General features: G+C 36.5%; 3 protein-coding genes across 4 annotated transcripts; 1 reads left to right on the forward strand and 2 right to left on the reverse strand.

The window, feature by feature from the left end:
- The first annotated feature begins 3,424 nt into the window (after positions 1 to 3,424).
- On the forward strand, positions 3,425 to 4,314 carry BNAA05G17310D (protein JAZ13). Its single transcript, XM_013796440.3, has 3 exons — positions 3,425 to 3,688; positions 3,771 to 3,858; positions 3,954 to 4,314. Exons 1-3 carry the CDS (start codon positions 3,615 to 3,617, stop codon positions 4,161 to 4,163), a joined length of 372 nt encoding a protein of 123 aa, XP_013651894.1. The 5' UTR covers positions 3,425 to 3,614; the 3' UTR covers positions 4,164 to 4,314.
- A 667-nt stretch (positions 4,315 to 4,981) lies between these two features.
- LOC106352813 (protein PAT1 homolog 1-like) lies at positions 4,982 to 8,698 on the reverse strand. Its single transcript, XM_013792448.3, has 5 exons — positions 8,324 to 8,698; positions 7,691 to 7,857; positions 7,570 to 7,626; positions 7,322 to 7,397; positions 4,982 to 7,244 (listed from the first exon to the last, which is right to left on the reverse strand). Exons 1-5 carry the CDS (start codon positions 8,373 to 8,375, stop codon positions 5,239 to 5,241), a joined length of 2,358 nt encoding a protein of 785 aa, XP_013647902.2. The 5' UTR covers positions 8,376 to 8,698; the 3' UTR covers positions 4,982 to 5,238.
- An 865-nt stretch (positions 8,699 to 9,563) lies between these two features.
- On the reverse strand, positions 9,564 to 12,340 carry LOC106352812 (OVARIAN TUMOR DOMAIN-containing deubiquitinating enzyme 11). 2 transcript variants are annotated; one of them, XM_013792447.3, is made up of 10 exons: positions 12,101 to 12,340; positions 11,612 to 11,832; positions 11,370 to 11,443; positions 11,118 to 11,172; positions 10,957 to 11,031; positions 10,471 to 10,544; positions 10,339 to 10,387; positions 10,043 to 10,127; positions 9,904 to 9,960; positions 9,564 to 9,777 (listed from the first exon to the last, which is right to left on the reverse strand). In XM_013792447.3, the coding sequence occupies exons 2-10, from the start codon at positions 11,813 to 11,815 to the stop codon at positions 9,734 to 9,736; spliced, it is 717 nt and encodes a 238-aa protein (XP_013647901.1). In that variant the 5' UTR covers positions 11,816 to 11,832; positions 12,101 to 12,340; the 3' UTR covers positions 9,564 to 9,733. The 2 variants fall into 2 exon arrangements, with proteins under 2 accessions (XP_013647901.1, XP_048635220.1); XM_048779263.1 differs by having other exon boundaries at positions 9,564 to 9,793.
- Between the last annotated feature and the right edge of the window lie 818 nt (positions 12,341 to 13,158).

Raw genomic sequence — 13,158 nt, forward strand, 5'->3', positions numbered from 1 at the left:
AAAACAAAGTACGTCAAAGATGGAGAATTGAGATTGATTGGCTTCTCTCTGTGACAGAGTACGTCAATGGAGAAGTGAGAAGAAGAAAGTAATAGTTTCGATCACAGTTTGTGATGACAGTGTCATACTGATCATCGAGGGGACCTTCATACAAGTTCTCAACACGGTACCTCTGAGCAGTGTGGGGGAGACGGAAGGTGGAAGATCATCATGTCAAGTAGTGCAGTACTTGCAGGGAGCCATGTCTGCATAACACGCTTCATCAAAGGTTTACCCATGAGCTTCTTCTCATCAGACTTCATCTAGATATGGTGGATTCTGTAACATAGGCTACAACTCGTCTTTCTGCTCGTTCATGCAAGTGACAATAATTTGCTTGTTGGGTTCATAACAGAAATTCGCAAACCCACACTTGCAAGTACCAGTAACGATGATACATACACAAGTCACAAAAACAGCTCTTGTCCAATTCACGTGAAAAATCAGAAGCAAAAGGTTTTTTCCAATTCAGATAAAAAAATCAAAAAAAGGAAATATATTAGCCAGAATTCATCTCCAGCCGACACATGGCAATGCTTGTGTGAAAACATTTACTCTCGTGCATCCCTTTTAATATATAAGGGATTCATTCAATACACAAGTAAGGTATATTTCACGAATTATTAATTCATTAAATACACAAATTTATGTAATATTAATTACAAACACTAAAACATACCACAAACGACCAAATTACAAAGGTATGCATTTTTTTTGTTGCTAAAAGGTAAATATTTATTAATAAAAATGAAGATGATACAAGTTGTTTAAGTCCCAAAAAGATGGAAAAGACTTAAGGAACAAACTAGTAGATTTAAGTTTCGAGAACGAATTTTAAAGCTACAATTTTTGATCAAACCATCGCTAAAGTGAATAGAAAATCCGACGATGGCAATCGGCACGAGCCCCACCTTGGTAAAGGATGTGGCACATGCCACATACTGATTAATATAATTTTCATGTGAAATGTTAGGACAGATAAAAATATGTAGCTTTTTTGGTCTAAATTGATATACCGTGCCCCACCCAAAACCAAGTTTGAAACTATTAAATTGTCTTTTTAGTTTTTAGTAGGGGTGTTCAATCCGGATATCGGTTCGGTTTTGGTTCGGTTTTTTTCGGTTTTCAGTATTTCGGTTAGTAAAATATAACTACCATTCTAAATCCATATTTACTTCGGTTCGGTTCGGTTTATATACCGTCGGTATTCGGTTTATTCGGTTTTATACCAAAAAACATAATTATTTTGTTTGAGATCATATTATATGAATTTTAGAGTCATATTGTCAACACAGTCATTTATTAAAAATATATTACATGTTCAAATAGATGAACAAAAAAGTAAAAATGCTTCTACCATCAAATAAAATAATCAATTCTATAACTAAAATTAAAGCTTGAAATTTTAAAAATAAAAATATGAAACAAAACAAAAACATAAAAGAAAAGTTTTTTCACTCTTCCATATTTAGTGTTCATTAAAGTCATGTTTTTTCAATTGAAAATTTCCCATTAATTATTGTCTATCAAATTTATAATCTTCATATTAATTAAGTGCATACTAAAATAAATCAAAAATATCAAAAAAGACTTAGAAAATAAGATGTATGAATTGCGATGTATTGTTATTTAGTTATAGTTCAAGTGTTTTACAAATTAAGGTTTTTTATTACTATAAAATTATGGTAATAGTTATTAATACAAATTTAACTTATGTAACAAATAGATTTTCATGTATTGTTTTAAAATAGATACATATTTACATGTTTCTACTTTTAATCGGTTTTGTTCGGTTTATTCGGTTTAATCGGTTATATACCAAACCATATCCAAATCCTACGGTTTTTATAAAATTATATCCATTCAGTTTATATGGTATATACCAAAACCAAACCATATTGTCTATTTCGGTTCGGTTCGGTTCGGTACGGTTCGGTTTTACCATATTGAACAGCCCTAGTTTTTACTCTCAGATACATTTTTTGTCATAATCTTCGATACATTTTTAATTACTTTTTAATAAAATATTTTCTTTTTCCTTTATTTTTGTTACCTAAGACCATTTTTTTATTTTCTGAGTTTTCTACGTATTTTTTTGGGTGAAAGTTTTCTACATACTTTTAGTTACTATTTTATAAAATATTTTTTTTCTTCCTCGTGTTTACGTAAAACTATTTTTTTCTATAATATTTTTTTTTGCTTTTCTAATACTAATTTCTATATAAACTATAGTTTATTCTAATTTAGTTCTAACAATTATTCTACTATTTTTAATTTTTCAATACTTAGATTACCAAAACTAAAAGGAATAAAGGTTTTAACTATTATATGCAGTATATAATTTATAACATTACTTAAAGTGAAGATTTAAAATTGTGAAAATTAACTATCAAAAATATAAAAAAATATTGTTTATATGGTTCATTTAAAAATAAGATGTAAAACTCATGTCCCTAATGTAATTTTTGTAAAAAAAAAAACTTCAGTTCCGTTAATTATTTAATAATTTAATTTTATTTATTGTGCCACACATTACAATTTTTTTTTGATCCGCACCTACTCCCGATGACGCTTCAAAAGAACGAACTCTGCTCAGAGTCCCCCGAAGACGATTTGAGCACAAACCGAATACAAGATCAGAGAAACTCGCTTTGGTCCTTAAGTCTTTGGTCAGATGAAAACCTGTAAATGATAGATAAAACTTGTGAATGTTCTAAAACTTTTTTAAAAAAAATTTCGTCTTTCTTAGAACAAAATTTACAGCTATAGAAAGTTTGGGCTTGAATTTAGGTACATATAGTTTACATGATATATCAACGTTGAGTTGGCTTAGTGGTAAAGGGATTACAGCTGTAACCACTGCCACCCGGATTCAATTCACAATGAGAGGGACTATTTACAATGCTTGGGTTCTCGGCAGGGGCGAAACTAGGATTTTTCTTAACTGGATGCACAATAACTGATAAAAATAGCATAGGGGGATTCAAACCTAGGTTGTTAGGAAATTATGGGTGCAAACTTAACCAAATAGCCACTTCCTTCTTATAAGTCCTATGTAAAAAATCAAATATCTAAAAGACACTGGATGCACTTGCACCCATAATGCTTAACCACTAGTTCTCGGCAAAGAGGTGAAACCACCTTTTTTTTTTTTTAGTTTACATGATAGTTCAATAATACATGGTTTGACTATTCTGACGTTAATCGGGAAGCATTCCACTCGAATCAAGCGATATGACAGTCCTAAACGTATTCTTATTAAAACTGATCGAATCAGTCCTAAACATATAGATTACAAAGTTATTACCTGTACGTAACTCAAGATACTTCCTCAGACACTTTGATTGATATATGCATTCTTACCGGTTCCGCCTACTTTTTCCTTTAAAATACCTTTTCCTTCGTGTTGAAAACATGAAGCACGTGACCAGATTTGCAGATATTTGTTTTTTTTCCCTCAGAAAAAATAAAAGTTTATAGCACGTTCTTATTCAGACTTTATATGCAAGTATTTCTATAACTTGACTTCCATCAACTGACCAAAGCAAGAAGAATCTTTACGCAGAGAGGATCATATGGAGAATCGCAGCTTAGATCTCTGCCTATCTTCAGTGACCTCTTCACTTCAATCTTGTCGCCGAGATTCCAAGTGAGTTTTTCTTGTTCAGTTCCAACTTCATTATATTGCATCCATTTAAACCTCTCTTCTTAACTCGTTTTGCTATATACAGGGTTAGTCAATCTTTAGCCACGAGAACTAAGGAGATCAATGCATTCTATAGTGGGAGAGTACGAGAATACGATCTCGTAGAGATCCAGGTAGCTTCTCTATCTGCTCTTGTACATATGTTGTCGATTTATTCATTTTTTTTTTGATTAATGATTTTGATAAATACATTGATGAACATACGAAGATAAGGGCGGTAATAGAGATGGCGAGCAAGGAGCGTGACATAACGGCGTTAGAGTTAGCACCGGTTAGACTAAAATCGCCGTTAGTGTTTTCGGTGAAGAGATCAGTGGAGAGGTTTTTGGAGAAGAGAAAGAAGAGAAGCAAATATGTTACTACACCTTACGGTTACACTTGCAGCTCCACGTCTTCCTCCTCTTCGCGTCATTCCTAAAACCCCACTTATTTTTGTCATTTTTCCGTATACTCAACGATGAACTTCGAGTTTTTTTTTTCAATGTTTTTAAATCAAGATATTTCATTTGTATAAAACTCGGATCATTTGGATCGCTTGTATCTATAATAGCATATCATTTAGCAAAATACGAAAATGCACACTTTTAACAAACAAATTATTATTAATGAGAGAATGCAAAAATGAAGCTAGGCGGATACACCAACGAGTAGCACTAACAAAGTATATAACTAGCATAGAGAACTTGCAGATTACACGTCGTTCACCATCTGCGCTTAGTCATTCACCATTACAGAAACTTTGTCGTATTGTATCAGTATAAGAAACGAGAAAGTCATTTCTAATAAGATAGGTACTTTCAAGATTCTGTATATGCCAAACAATACTTGGTAAAACCAAAGAAAAATACTAAACCAGCTCTATATAAAGTGTACACTCAACTCCCATCACAAAAAAAAAGTAAGAGAGGAGCACATAAAACGAAATTTTGTAACAACCAAGCGAGAGAGGCAACAATATTAAGTAAGAAAGAAAGAGATGGATCCAAGAGTTTTCAAAAGAGGACTTTATGGGAAACATGTCAGAAAAACAAACTTCTAACTCCTTTTCCCAGAGCTGCTTCCACAACCTAAAACCTGTTAAATCCAAGAGATGGCTAGCGCCTAATCCTGCTCTAGCTCCAATCTCACCGGATAAAGGGGTTCATCATCATTCTACACACAAGCACTAATATCATTCGCCTAACAATTTGGAGTTTTCAACATAAAGAGAGCAACAACATATAGCTCCCTACTCCATGTTTCACATTCTTTCCCATCATCATTAATACACAAACCAAGCAGAGTTTGCATTTGTCCACCAAATAATAACACAATAAAAAGAGTTTAAAGTTAAAAAAAAAAGAGAGAGATCAGAATCTAAAAGCACTTGTCACCACCTGGAACCCTTGTGAAAAAAGATTCCTACACCTCCACCAAGTTACTTACAAGTTTGGCTCCTGAGTCCACCACACACATCCCTTCACTGTTTCACACTTCTCTCTCTCTCCTTTTGATCAACCCATCACAGATTCAGAGTTGATCTGACCACCCCTTGCATGCGACGCAGACTCACTAACGGCCGACGGTTTACGACCAAAGTTTAACAAATAGTTCCTCTGGTCGTCATTGGTATGACGGAGGCTCGCACGTAAAAGCTCAGCGGGCATTTCTCTCTTTATCGCCAGCTCCAAAACATCCGCTGCACTCCCTTGGTTCTGGCTACGGATCGTCTCATACTTGCTCCTGCAGTATTTCGTAAGAAGGTTGAAGAACTCATTAAACGAGGCTCTCCATAGTCCATCATTAGAGCTCCCATGGACGGCTCGAGGAACCACCACTACTTCAGCAGCTCTCTCGAGAAGAGATATCAACACAACTGAAGCACCATCCCCTGAAGAGCTTCCAATAGGACGCAGAGGTGGCTGCTCCGAAGAACAAACCACAGCTGCAAGGCAAGCACTCAGCGCTCGGAGGTCCATTGCTTGAACACAGACCGTGACTGTCTTGGCAAGATTAGCAATCGTCTCTGCTGCCAGAGTATCCGAAGGCAAGCCGCCGAAGAGAAACCTCAAGTGGCGGAATATAGCCATACAGACAGCTCGAGTAATCTCAGTGCCTGGAACTAGAAGCTGTATGTACTTTGTAAGCATTTTTCGACCCTTTGGAAGAGTTGCTATACGTAGAAAGACAACATCATCCTTAGCAGTCAGCCCTGACTTCTGCCCGGTTTTGCTGAAGGGATCAGCAAGCTGAAAAGCTGTCGCTAATCCTTCTAGGAGGATCTGGCGTTTTCGCTTAACCTGAGCACCTCCGTCCTGTGGCCTTGTGGATTGGAGAGTCCTGTCAATGTCAACTATGTCGATAAGAACTCCAAGAGCATCTTCAATTGTAACCCTAGCTGCCACAAGTGGTTCCTGCTCCAAATGTTTCCCTGAGCCCTTTTGATCATTAAGACCAGGAGAAGAAGAGTCAACCTCAAGCAACGCACGTGGCCTGCGAATGTAAGGAAGCGTGATCTTCCCAAGAGCATCTACATGAACTTGTTGTTGATGCTGTTCAGAACTATTATTACGGGACTTAGGTTGGTGGTGGTGGTCTTTCAACTGAGAAGGGTAGAAGTGAGTGATTGCTCTAGATCCAGAAGACTTCTTGGCAAGGCGAGCTTGGTGGTAATAATCATTGACATAAGGATCGTTGCTGTGTGAATTAGAGTGCTGCATCTTGAGTATACTCTCTATTTCCTCTGAAGTCATGTACTTTGATCTAAACTGCAATCCACTCTCGCTTTTCTGACTAGCTGCGTCTGATGCCTGTTGAGATATGCCTTTGTTCTTTCGACTCCTATGAGAAGACTTATGCTTGTGTTGTTCCCTAACTTCACCACCCCCAAAAGAGACTTTACGTGATGGTGATGGATAAGACCTGTACAGCTGAGACTGTAGCGCTGCAAGCTGAGCATACGATTGCCTCTGCTGGAGAGCCATCATATGTTGCGACATAAGATCATTTCGAGGAGGCAATTGTTGTTGTTGCGCCAGACTATGTAATAAGCCAGAATGATCTCCGTGGAGAAGACCAGGATCAGTGGCCCAATGAGGTTGCACAACGTTACCAAGGGTAGGACCACAGGAGGCATATCTAGCCAAATTACCACCATAGTGAGGCCCGTGTGAGGGTCCTGAAAGATGAAATCTAGAGTTTGACAGCGGGGAAGGTGCGGTGAAATTCATCTGAGAACCGGTGGGAAGAGAAGGAGCGCGGTGGAGGCTTCCAGGTGAAGTCTGCTGAGATCTGCTGCCTGGCGGGGGAAAGGAGGTGAAAGTTGATTCTGGTACAATGATCGGTTCACTATTGTAGTGTTGCAACGGTGGTGGCTGCTGAGGGTAAGAGGATGTCCTGTATAAAGGTTGTGAATGAGCAGATGACTGTGGCTGCGAGGACCATCTGTTAGCCTCTTGATCTTGCTCGTCCAACCAGTTTGTGAGCTCTGTATCGTGAGTCCAATCGGTGGCAGAAGAACCTAAAGATAAAGTACATTCAGGTTAAGAAGAACCCTAAAGGTATACAGTAGTAAACAAGTTTAAGAATTAAACTCACTCTCTCTTGAAAAGGAACCAGATCCTCTGTCACCAATAACTCCAAGGGGTTTGGGTCCCGTGACATTTCTATTTAGCTACACAAAGAAAATAAGTAGATTCAGAATCACTAACAAAACAACAGTTCAAAGCTGAAGAAGAAGAAGAAGAGGTATATGACCACCATATAATAACATGGCAGTTAAAGATATTAAGATCACTATCATAGCAGTTTTTTGTTTTTTTTTGCAAAAAAGAAGTGAAACAAACCTTTGCAAAAGTCGTGGCAAGATCATCCATGTCAGATAATGACCCTAAACCTGCACCCTGCAATAATCAACATATGTATTTAGTAAAAGGTAGGTAGCTTTGAGAAGAGAAAACACATTACCTCTCCTCCTTTATTAAACAAGTGATACTCATCATCATCATCAGTAGCAGAATGTCCAAGAACAGGAGCGACCACATCGTCATCGTCAATACCTCCCAATGACATTTCGTCAAGATTTTGCCCAAAAAACTCATACTGAGATGCATCAAAGAGCTTACTATTTGAATCTGCAGATACAAAACACAGCCAGTTTCAGCAACATTGTTGAATCAAAGGGATACCAACAACCACATGATTAAACAAAACCAAATCAAAAAGACGCTTTTTAGTATTCAAATAGTTTGTTTGATCATTCACGCAATTGGAGAAGAAGAAGAACAACTACACATAATTTACAGGAAAACAAGAGATAACCTCAGTGTACTAGAAATCCATATAGTATTTATAACTACAAGTAAAATATACAAATTTTCAAGTTTTTACAGATTTGGACAGTCTTTGTGTTTTTAACAAAGAAATTCATGCAAATTCATCTATTAGTAAATCCGTATGATTGAATAACACTAAATTTAGTTTGGATTTTCAAATCTATCAAAATATACCGACCAATAAGCCCTACTTAGCAAAAAATTCATCACAAAGCAACACGGATCTCAGCTAACAACACAAAGAGAAGAAAGAAACATCCTTGACCTGAGGAAGAGCGAACAAAGTTGTACAGGTCCCTGGAATCGGATCTCTCCATGATCGGAGAAGAGGTTAAGGATAAAAAAGATCGAAACTAGAGGAGGCCAGAGAAGGAAGAGAAATCGTATTCCCTCGCGCTAGGGTTTGGGGACGCGGAGAGAGATGAGATTAGATTAGATTGGTTTAGGGTTTTCAATTTTGAAGAAGGGATAAACACAAGTAAACTTGGAAAGAAGGTAGATCTCTCTCTCCGCGTTCGTTAATCAAGAGAGAGAGAGAGAGAGATGAATGAAAGGAAAGAAGAAAGCTGTGGCCTTTGTTGATATCTTCTTCTGTTTTCTTCGCCGTGTGTTGTGTTTCATCGACACATGACCTTCTTATTGCCTAAATCCACACTCCTTTTTTCTTTTCCTTTTTTACTTTCATTTTTGTTACTTGATAAATTCATTAGTCTTAAATGGTTGTTAAGAAAAAATCATTTTAAATGGTTTTAAAATGAAACACAAATCAGACATATGTAATGTACATAAATAAAATTAAAGAGAATTTATTTGATTCTATATTTTAAAATTAACTAATCAATATTATCTTTTTCATTGTTGTTTAAACATATCTCAAGGTTTTAAATTTGATTTCCATGTATTTAATGAATAATCTTCATATGATTTCCATGTATTAAATGAATAATCTTCATATATACTAGTATATTTTTTTAAAGAAAATTAGTAATTAGAAATACACTTGATCGTTCATCCATTTAATCAATAATTGTTTTTGGAACGAATTTTTTCATGTTTAGCCTAAATTGTTTACCAATGATAGAGAGGGTAATAATCAAACTAGACTACAATCATCGACTCATCTAAATAGTTAGCAGACTAGAAAAGTTAATCTGGAACCAACTCAGACGAGGACTAAATATGGTGAGCACTCATCACTTTGGTTAATGATGCTTCTATGAGTCAAAGCAAATGATGCTCTCTCTCCAGATCCCACTAATTCTTTTATTCCTTGTGATTTAAAGGCCACTGCGTTACTTGTTTGAAACTCAACCCAAATATAAAAAAACATTTCAACAAAATATATAAAACTGTACGACACGTTATCGATTGGCCCATGTGAATGTATTTTAGCCCGGCCGTTCAAATTGGTCCACTTCTTTAAACTATTAACACTATTTGCTGTTACTTAGTTGTATTTTTGTTATGATCCAGAATATTCCAAGTAAACTCTTTAAAAAAGAATCTGTCAAAAAAAAAATCAGATGATTATATAAATAACATATCTACGTTTACTCGGTTCTTTTACGATGCAAGTGTTGAGATGGAAACAATCATGAAACCAATGTAACAGAGTGAGGTTATTACAAAGTTGACACACAATCTGAGTATACTATACATACATATGAATCCAATCCTAGAAGAGCCAATGCTTCTTCCTGTATTGTCTTGTGGGAACATCTGGAAGAGTAAGGAACTACTAATTGAGAAAGTTGGAGATTTCAAGATCCAATGAAGCCATGGAGATAACTAAAGACGATTAATTATTTAAAAACAAGAGTTGACAGAAGAGACTTGAGTTTTTACCTCCACTAGAGTATAGAGAATTGTAATGAACTTCGCTCCAGAAGCTAAGCCAAGCCTCTGCAGAACAGAGCAGACGGATTCAAGACACAGAGTAAAGTTGTCTTAGAGAGCGAACAAGGCAGAAAGAGAGGCTTTGTACCTTTAAGAGGATTCTTGTTATGGGGAAGTATCTCGATGTAGGATTGTTCCCGAAATGATGTGACTAAGCAGATCTTCGCTTCAAACTACACTAATGCTGAATCAGCAGCCAGTCATTCATTCAAGTAAAAAAAAAAAGAACGAAAAACGTGAGTGGATCAAAGGTAAACTTTGCAATGATTCTTCAAGATGCAGTTACTCAAGAGAAGACAGAATCTCTGAGGTGTATTTATAAACTGCTGCAGTCTTATAGTAAACCCAAAACATGATGTTATTTTTTCTAAAAAGAAAACTTACACGATCTGCAGCAGCTTGAAGAGTAACGTGATCTCCCCATTCACCCGGTCTAATGACATCCAAGAATGAATCAGATAATAATTTTATCCCTCCCTGGTACAAATACAAAAGTAAGAACAAAAGATGACTCACTTTTTCATCTTCCTGGTGTAGTGTCTGTATTTCATCGGTACATATCCTTCGTATAACTTTCGTTGCCTTTTCAACTGGAAAAATGCACATGCTAAATCAGAACAACGGAAGTATTAACTATTAAGTAGAGTATGCGGTCAACAAGTTTGAGATAAACCAAGTCCAGCGGAGTTCACAACTAATGGGATTAGTGTTTAAAAACAACTTCAGGACATGAGGCTTGAGTGCTAAAGCCAAAAAAAAAAGTTTCAGAGACTGAAAACGAAGTCACCAGAGAGAAAAACACAGCTTGAGGGGTGAAGAAGCAAGAGTCAATGGACAATTCAAATACATACAATTAACCATTAATCACTGGTGGCACTGACTAATAAATAGATTCATCCCTCAAGTCATTGGCTATACATACAACTAAGCATGCATCCCTGGGGCACCGACTCTAAATTTGTGAACATGAAACAGAGTTGCACTGTGGTTCTGAGACAGTACCTGCTTTACGATATGCTTCCTAACATGCTTATGGTAATCTGGATTACGGAAAAGCTGGTCTGCTAGAGCTCGGAACTGTCAAACCAGTATAACATATGACAGATCAAAATCATTAATAAAAAAAAAAAAAAGTGAAGAGTCCAAACAAGCTTCTGGCGTACCTGGCAATTACCATCCCCCTCCATCTGTAGTTCAGCTAAACCATATGTGGCCAACCTGAAGAAAAAGGAGAGACCATCAATCAAAACCGATTTGTTTATACACAGCTATATAGATTGAAGAAGGAAACTAATATTCCATCCAAGGCGTTTGACAAATGAATAATCTAAGCAGCATCAAATGAAGATTGCAGAGAGGTATATGAAAGAAAACAAGGAATGTCAGATAAAAAAAAAAGAAAGAAAGATAAGAACCTCACAGAGAGCAGCTCATGGTCTAATGTTGCATCATTTATATCGGGTATTTGATTGTTAACACGAGGAGTGTGCTGCCAAATACGAAATTCCATACAATAAGAAAAAGCAAAAGGTTACTCTCAAGAGTACCAGTAGGACATTCAAAGAAAAGCTACGAATAGCTAACTACCAACACATTCAAGCTTTATATATATGAATGAAGTATGAGTAGGTAAAAAAAAAGAAGAAGCTTATCATACAGGGATAGAATCTAAATGAGAGAGTCTCTTCCCAAGCATGCCCTCTCTTCTTAAGCTATCATCTTCAGTTAATATACGCGCAATGGTCTGATCATCCTCTGTATCCGCCACACTGCTACTAAAACTGGAGTTGGAACTCGCACTTGTACTGCCCCCTGCTCCTCCACTTGCAGTTGCAAATGGATTCCTATTGCGTTCATCCATGGTGTTTGGATTCCACACTAAAAAAGGAAGTGTATCAAAAACATATCTTTAAGAGCTCATAAGCTTTCTTATGGATCTAAAGCCCAACCCAACAAAACAAAATCCCTAATCGTGAGAGACTACTAGCATCAAGTACCCAACCAAACCAAAAATCCAAATGTTAAAATATTGAAATCCGTAACGGAGGATGATACTTTCCCATTCTCAATCGCATCACGGACCAAAGATCACACCCCAAAATTCAAAAATTGATCGAACAGCAAACAAAAGTTGAGAATTTTTTACCGAAAGTTGAGAAAGCTAAGGCGGAAAGTACACTCAATCCGTTGGCTCGATCAGATAAATAAGATTCTATGATTCGTCTTCTCTCAGGGCCAGGGGAGGTGAGGTTTTCTTCTTATTCTTCGTGAGTGTTCCTCTCAAAGACTCGTTTTCGTCTTTCTTCGGCGGTCAAAGGATACGTCAGCCTCCTTTATTTGGCTGAGTCGTACGGTACGTGTAATCCGCGTGTGTGTCTCGTCTCTCTACGTTTTTCTAATTACTTTTTTTGCTGTTTGATACTAATACACAAACTAATCATTTGAAGTCATTAATTTGAGGGTTAATTAACAAAAAAATTTCACGTTAATATTATTTAGTTTATTCTGGTAGTCGGTCTGCGCTACAATATACCTACTTGTTATTTAAGTTATTAAGAATTTTGTAAGGTTTTGTTTGTTGTGTGTTAGTTTTGTAATTGAAAGTGATGCGTACATAGTGATTAGTGATTGCAAGAGCTAAACATGAAGAGAGTTAGATGTGATATAAGTGAGTTTGTATGTTTCCGAAGCTGTTTTCTTAGTATACAAAACTGGTGAATTTGATTTGCCAGAAGAGTTTGATTTAGAGAAGTGTATGGTTAAGATATTTTAAAAACCAAATCAATACATTAGTATACCAATTGATCAATCATACGTTTGATATATTTCCTCTCAGGTCTGAGATTTTGATCAGGAGGATAAAAGGCAAAACATCTTGAAGGAGCTGTCTTGCCCACCACACCACCATAACTCCTGACATTATTGTTCTTAGAGATAATAACGTTTTGAGGATACTCGGGAAATGGATTGTTTCCACGGTTTAACTTTTTCTTAAATTCAAAAAGATTTGCAGGTTACAGAGTTTGTCTGTTTATTGGTTATCACTCTTAATCTATTGTCTTTGATCTATTTATTCATAAAAATCTATGTTTTGTTCTAGATACGACCAAAGAAGAAACAATGCCTAGTAGGAAGAACAGAGGAAACACCAAGTGGGCGGGCTAACTCCGGTCATCGGTGTCACCGTCTTCATCGTTGCCATAC

Source organism: Brassica napus, chromosome A5, assembly GCF_020379485.1.
Source record: "Brassica napus cultivar Da-Ae chromosome A5, Da-Ae, whole genome shotgun sequence".
Taxonomy (NCBI): domain Eukaryota; kingdom Viridiplantae; phylum Streptophyta; class Magnoliopsida; order Brassicales; family Brassicaceae; genus Brassica; species Brassica napus.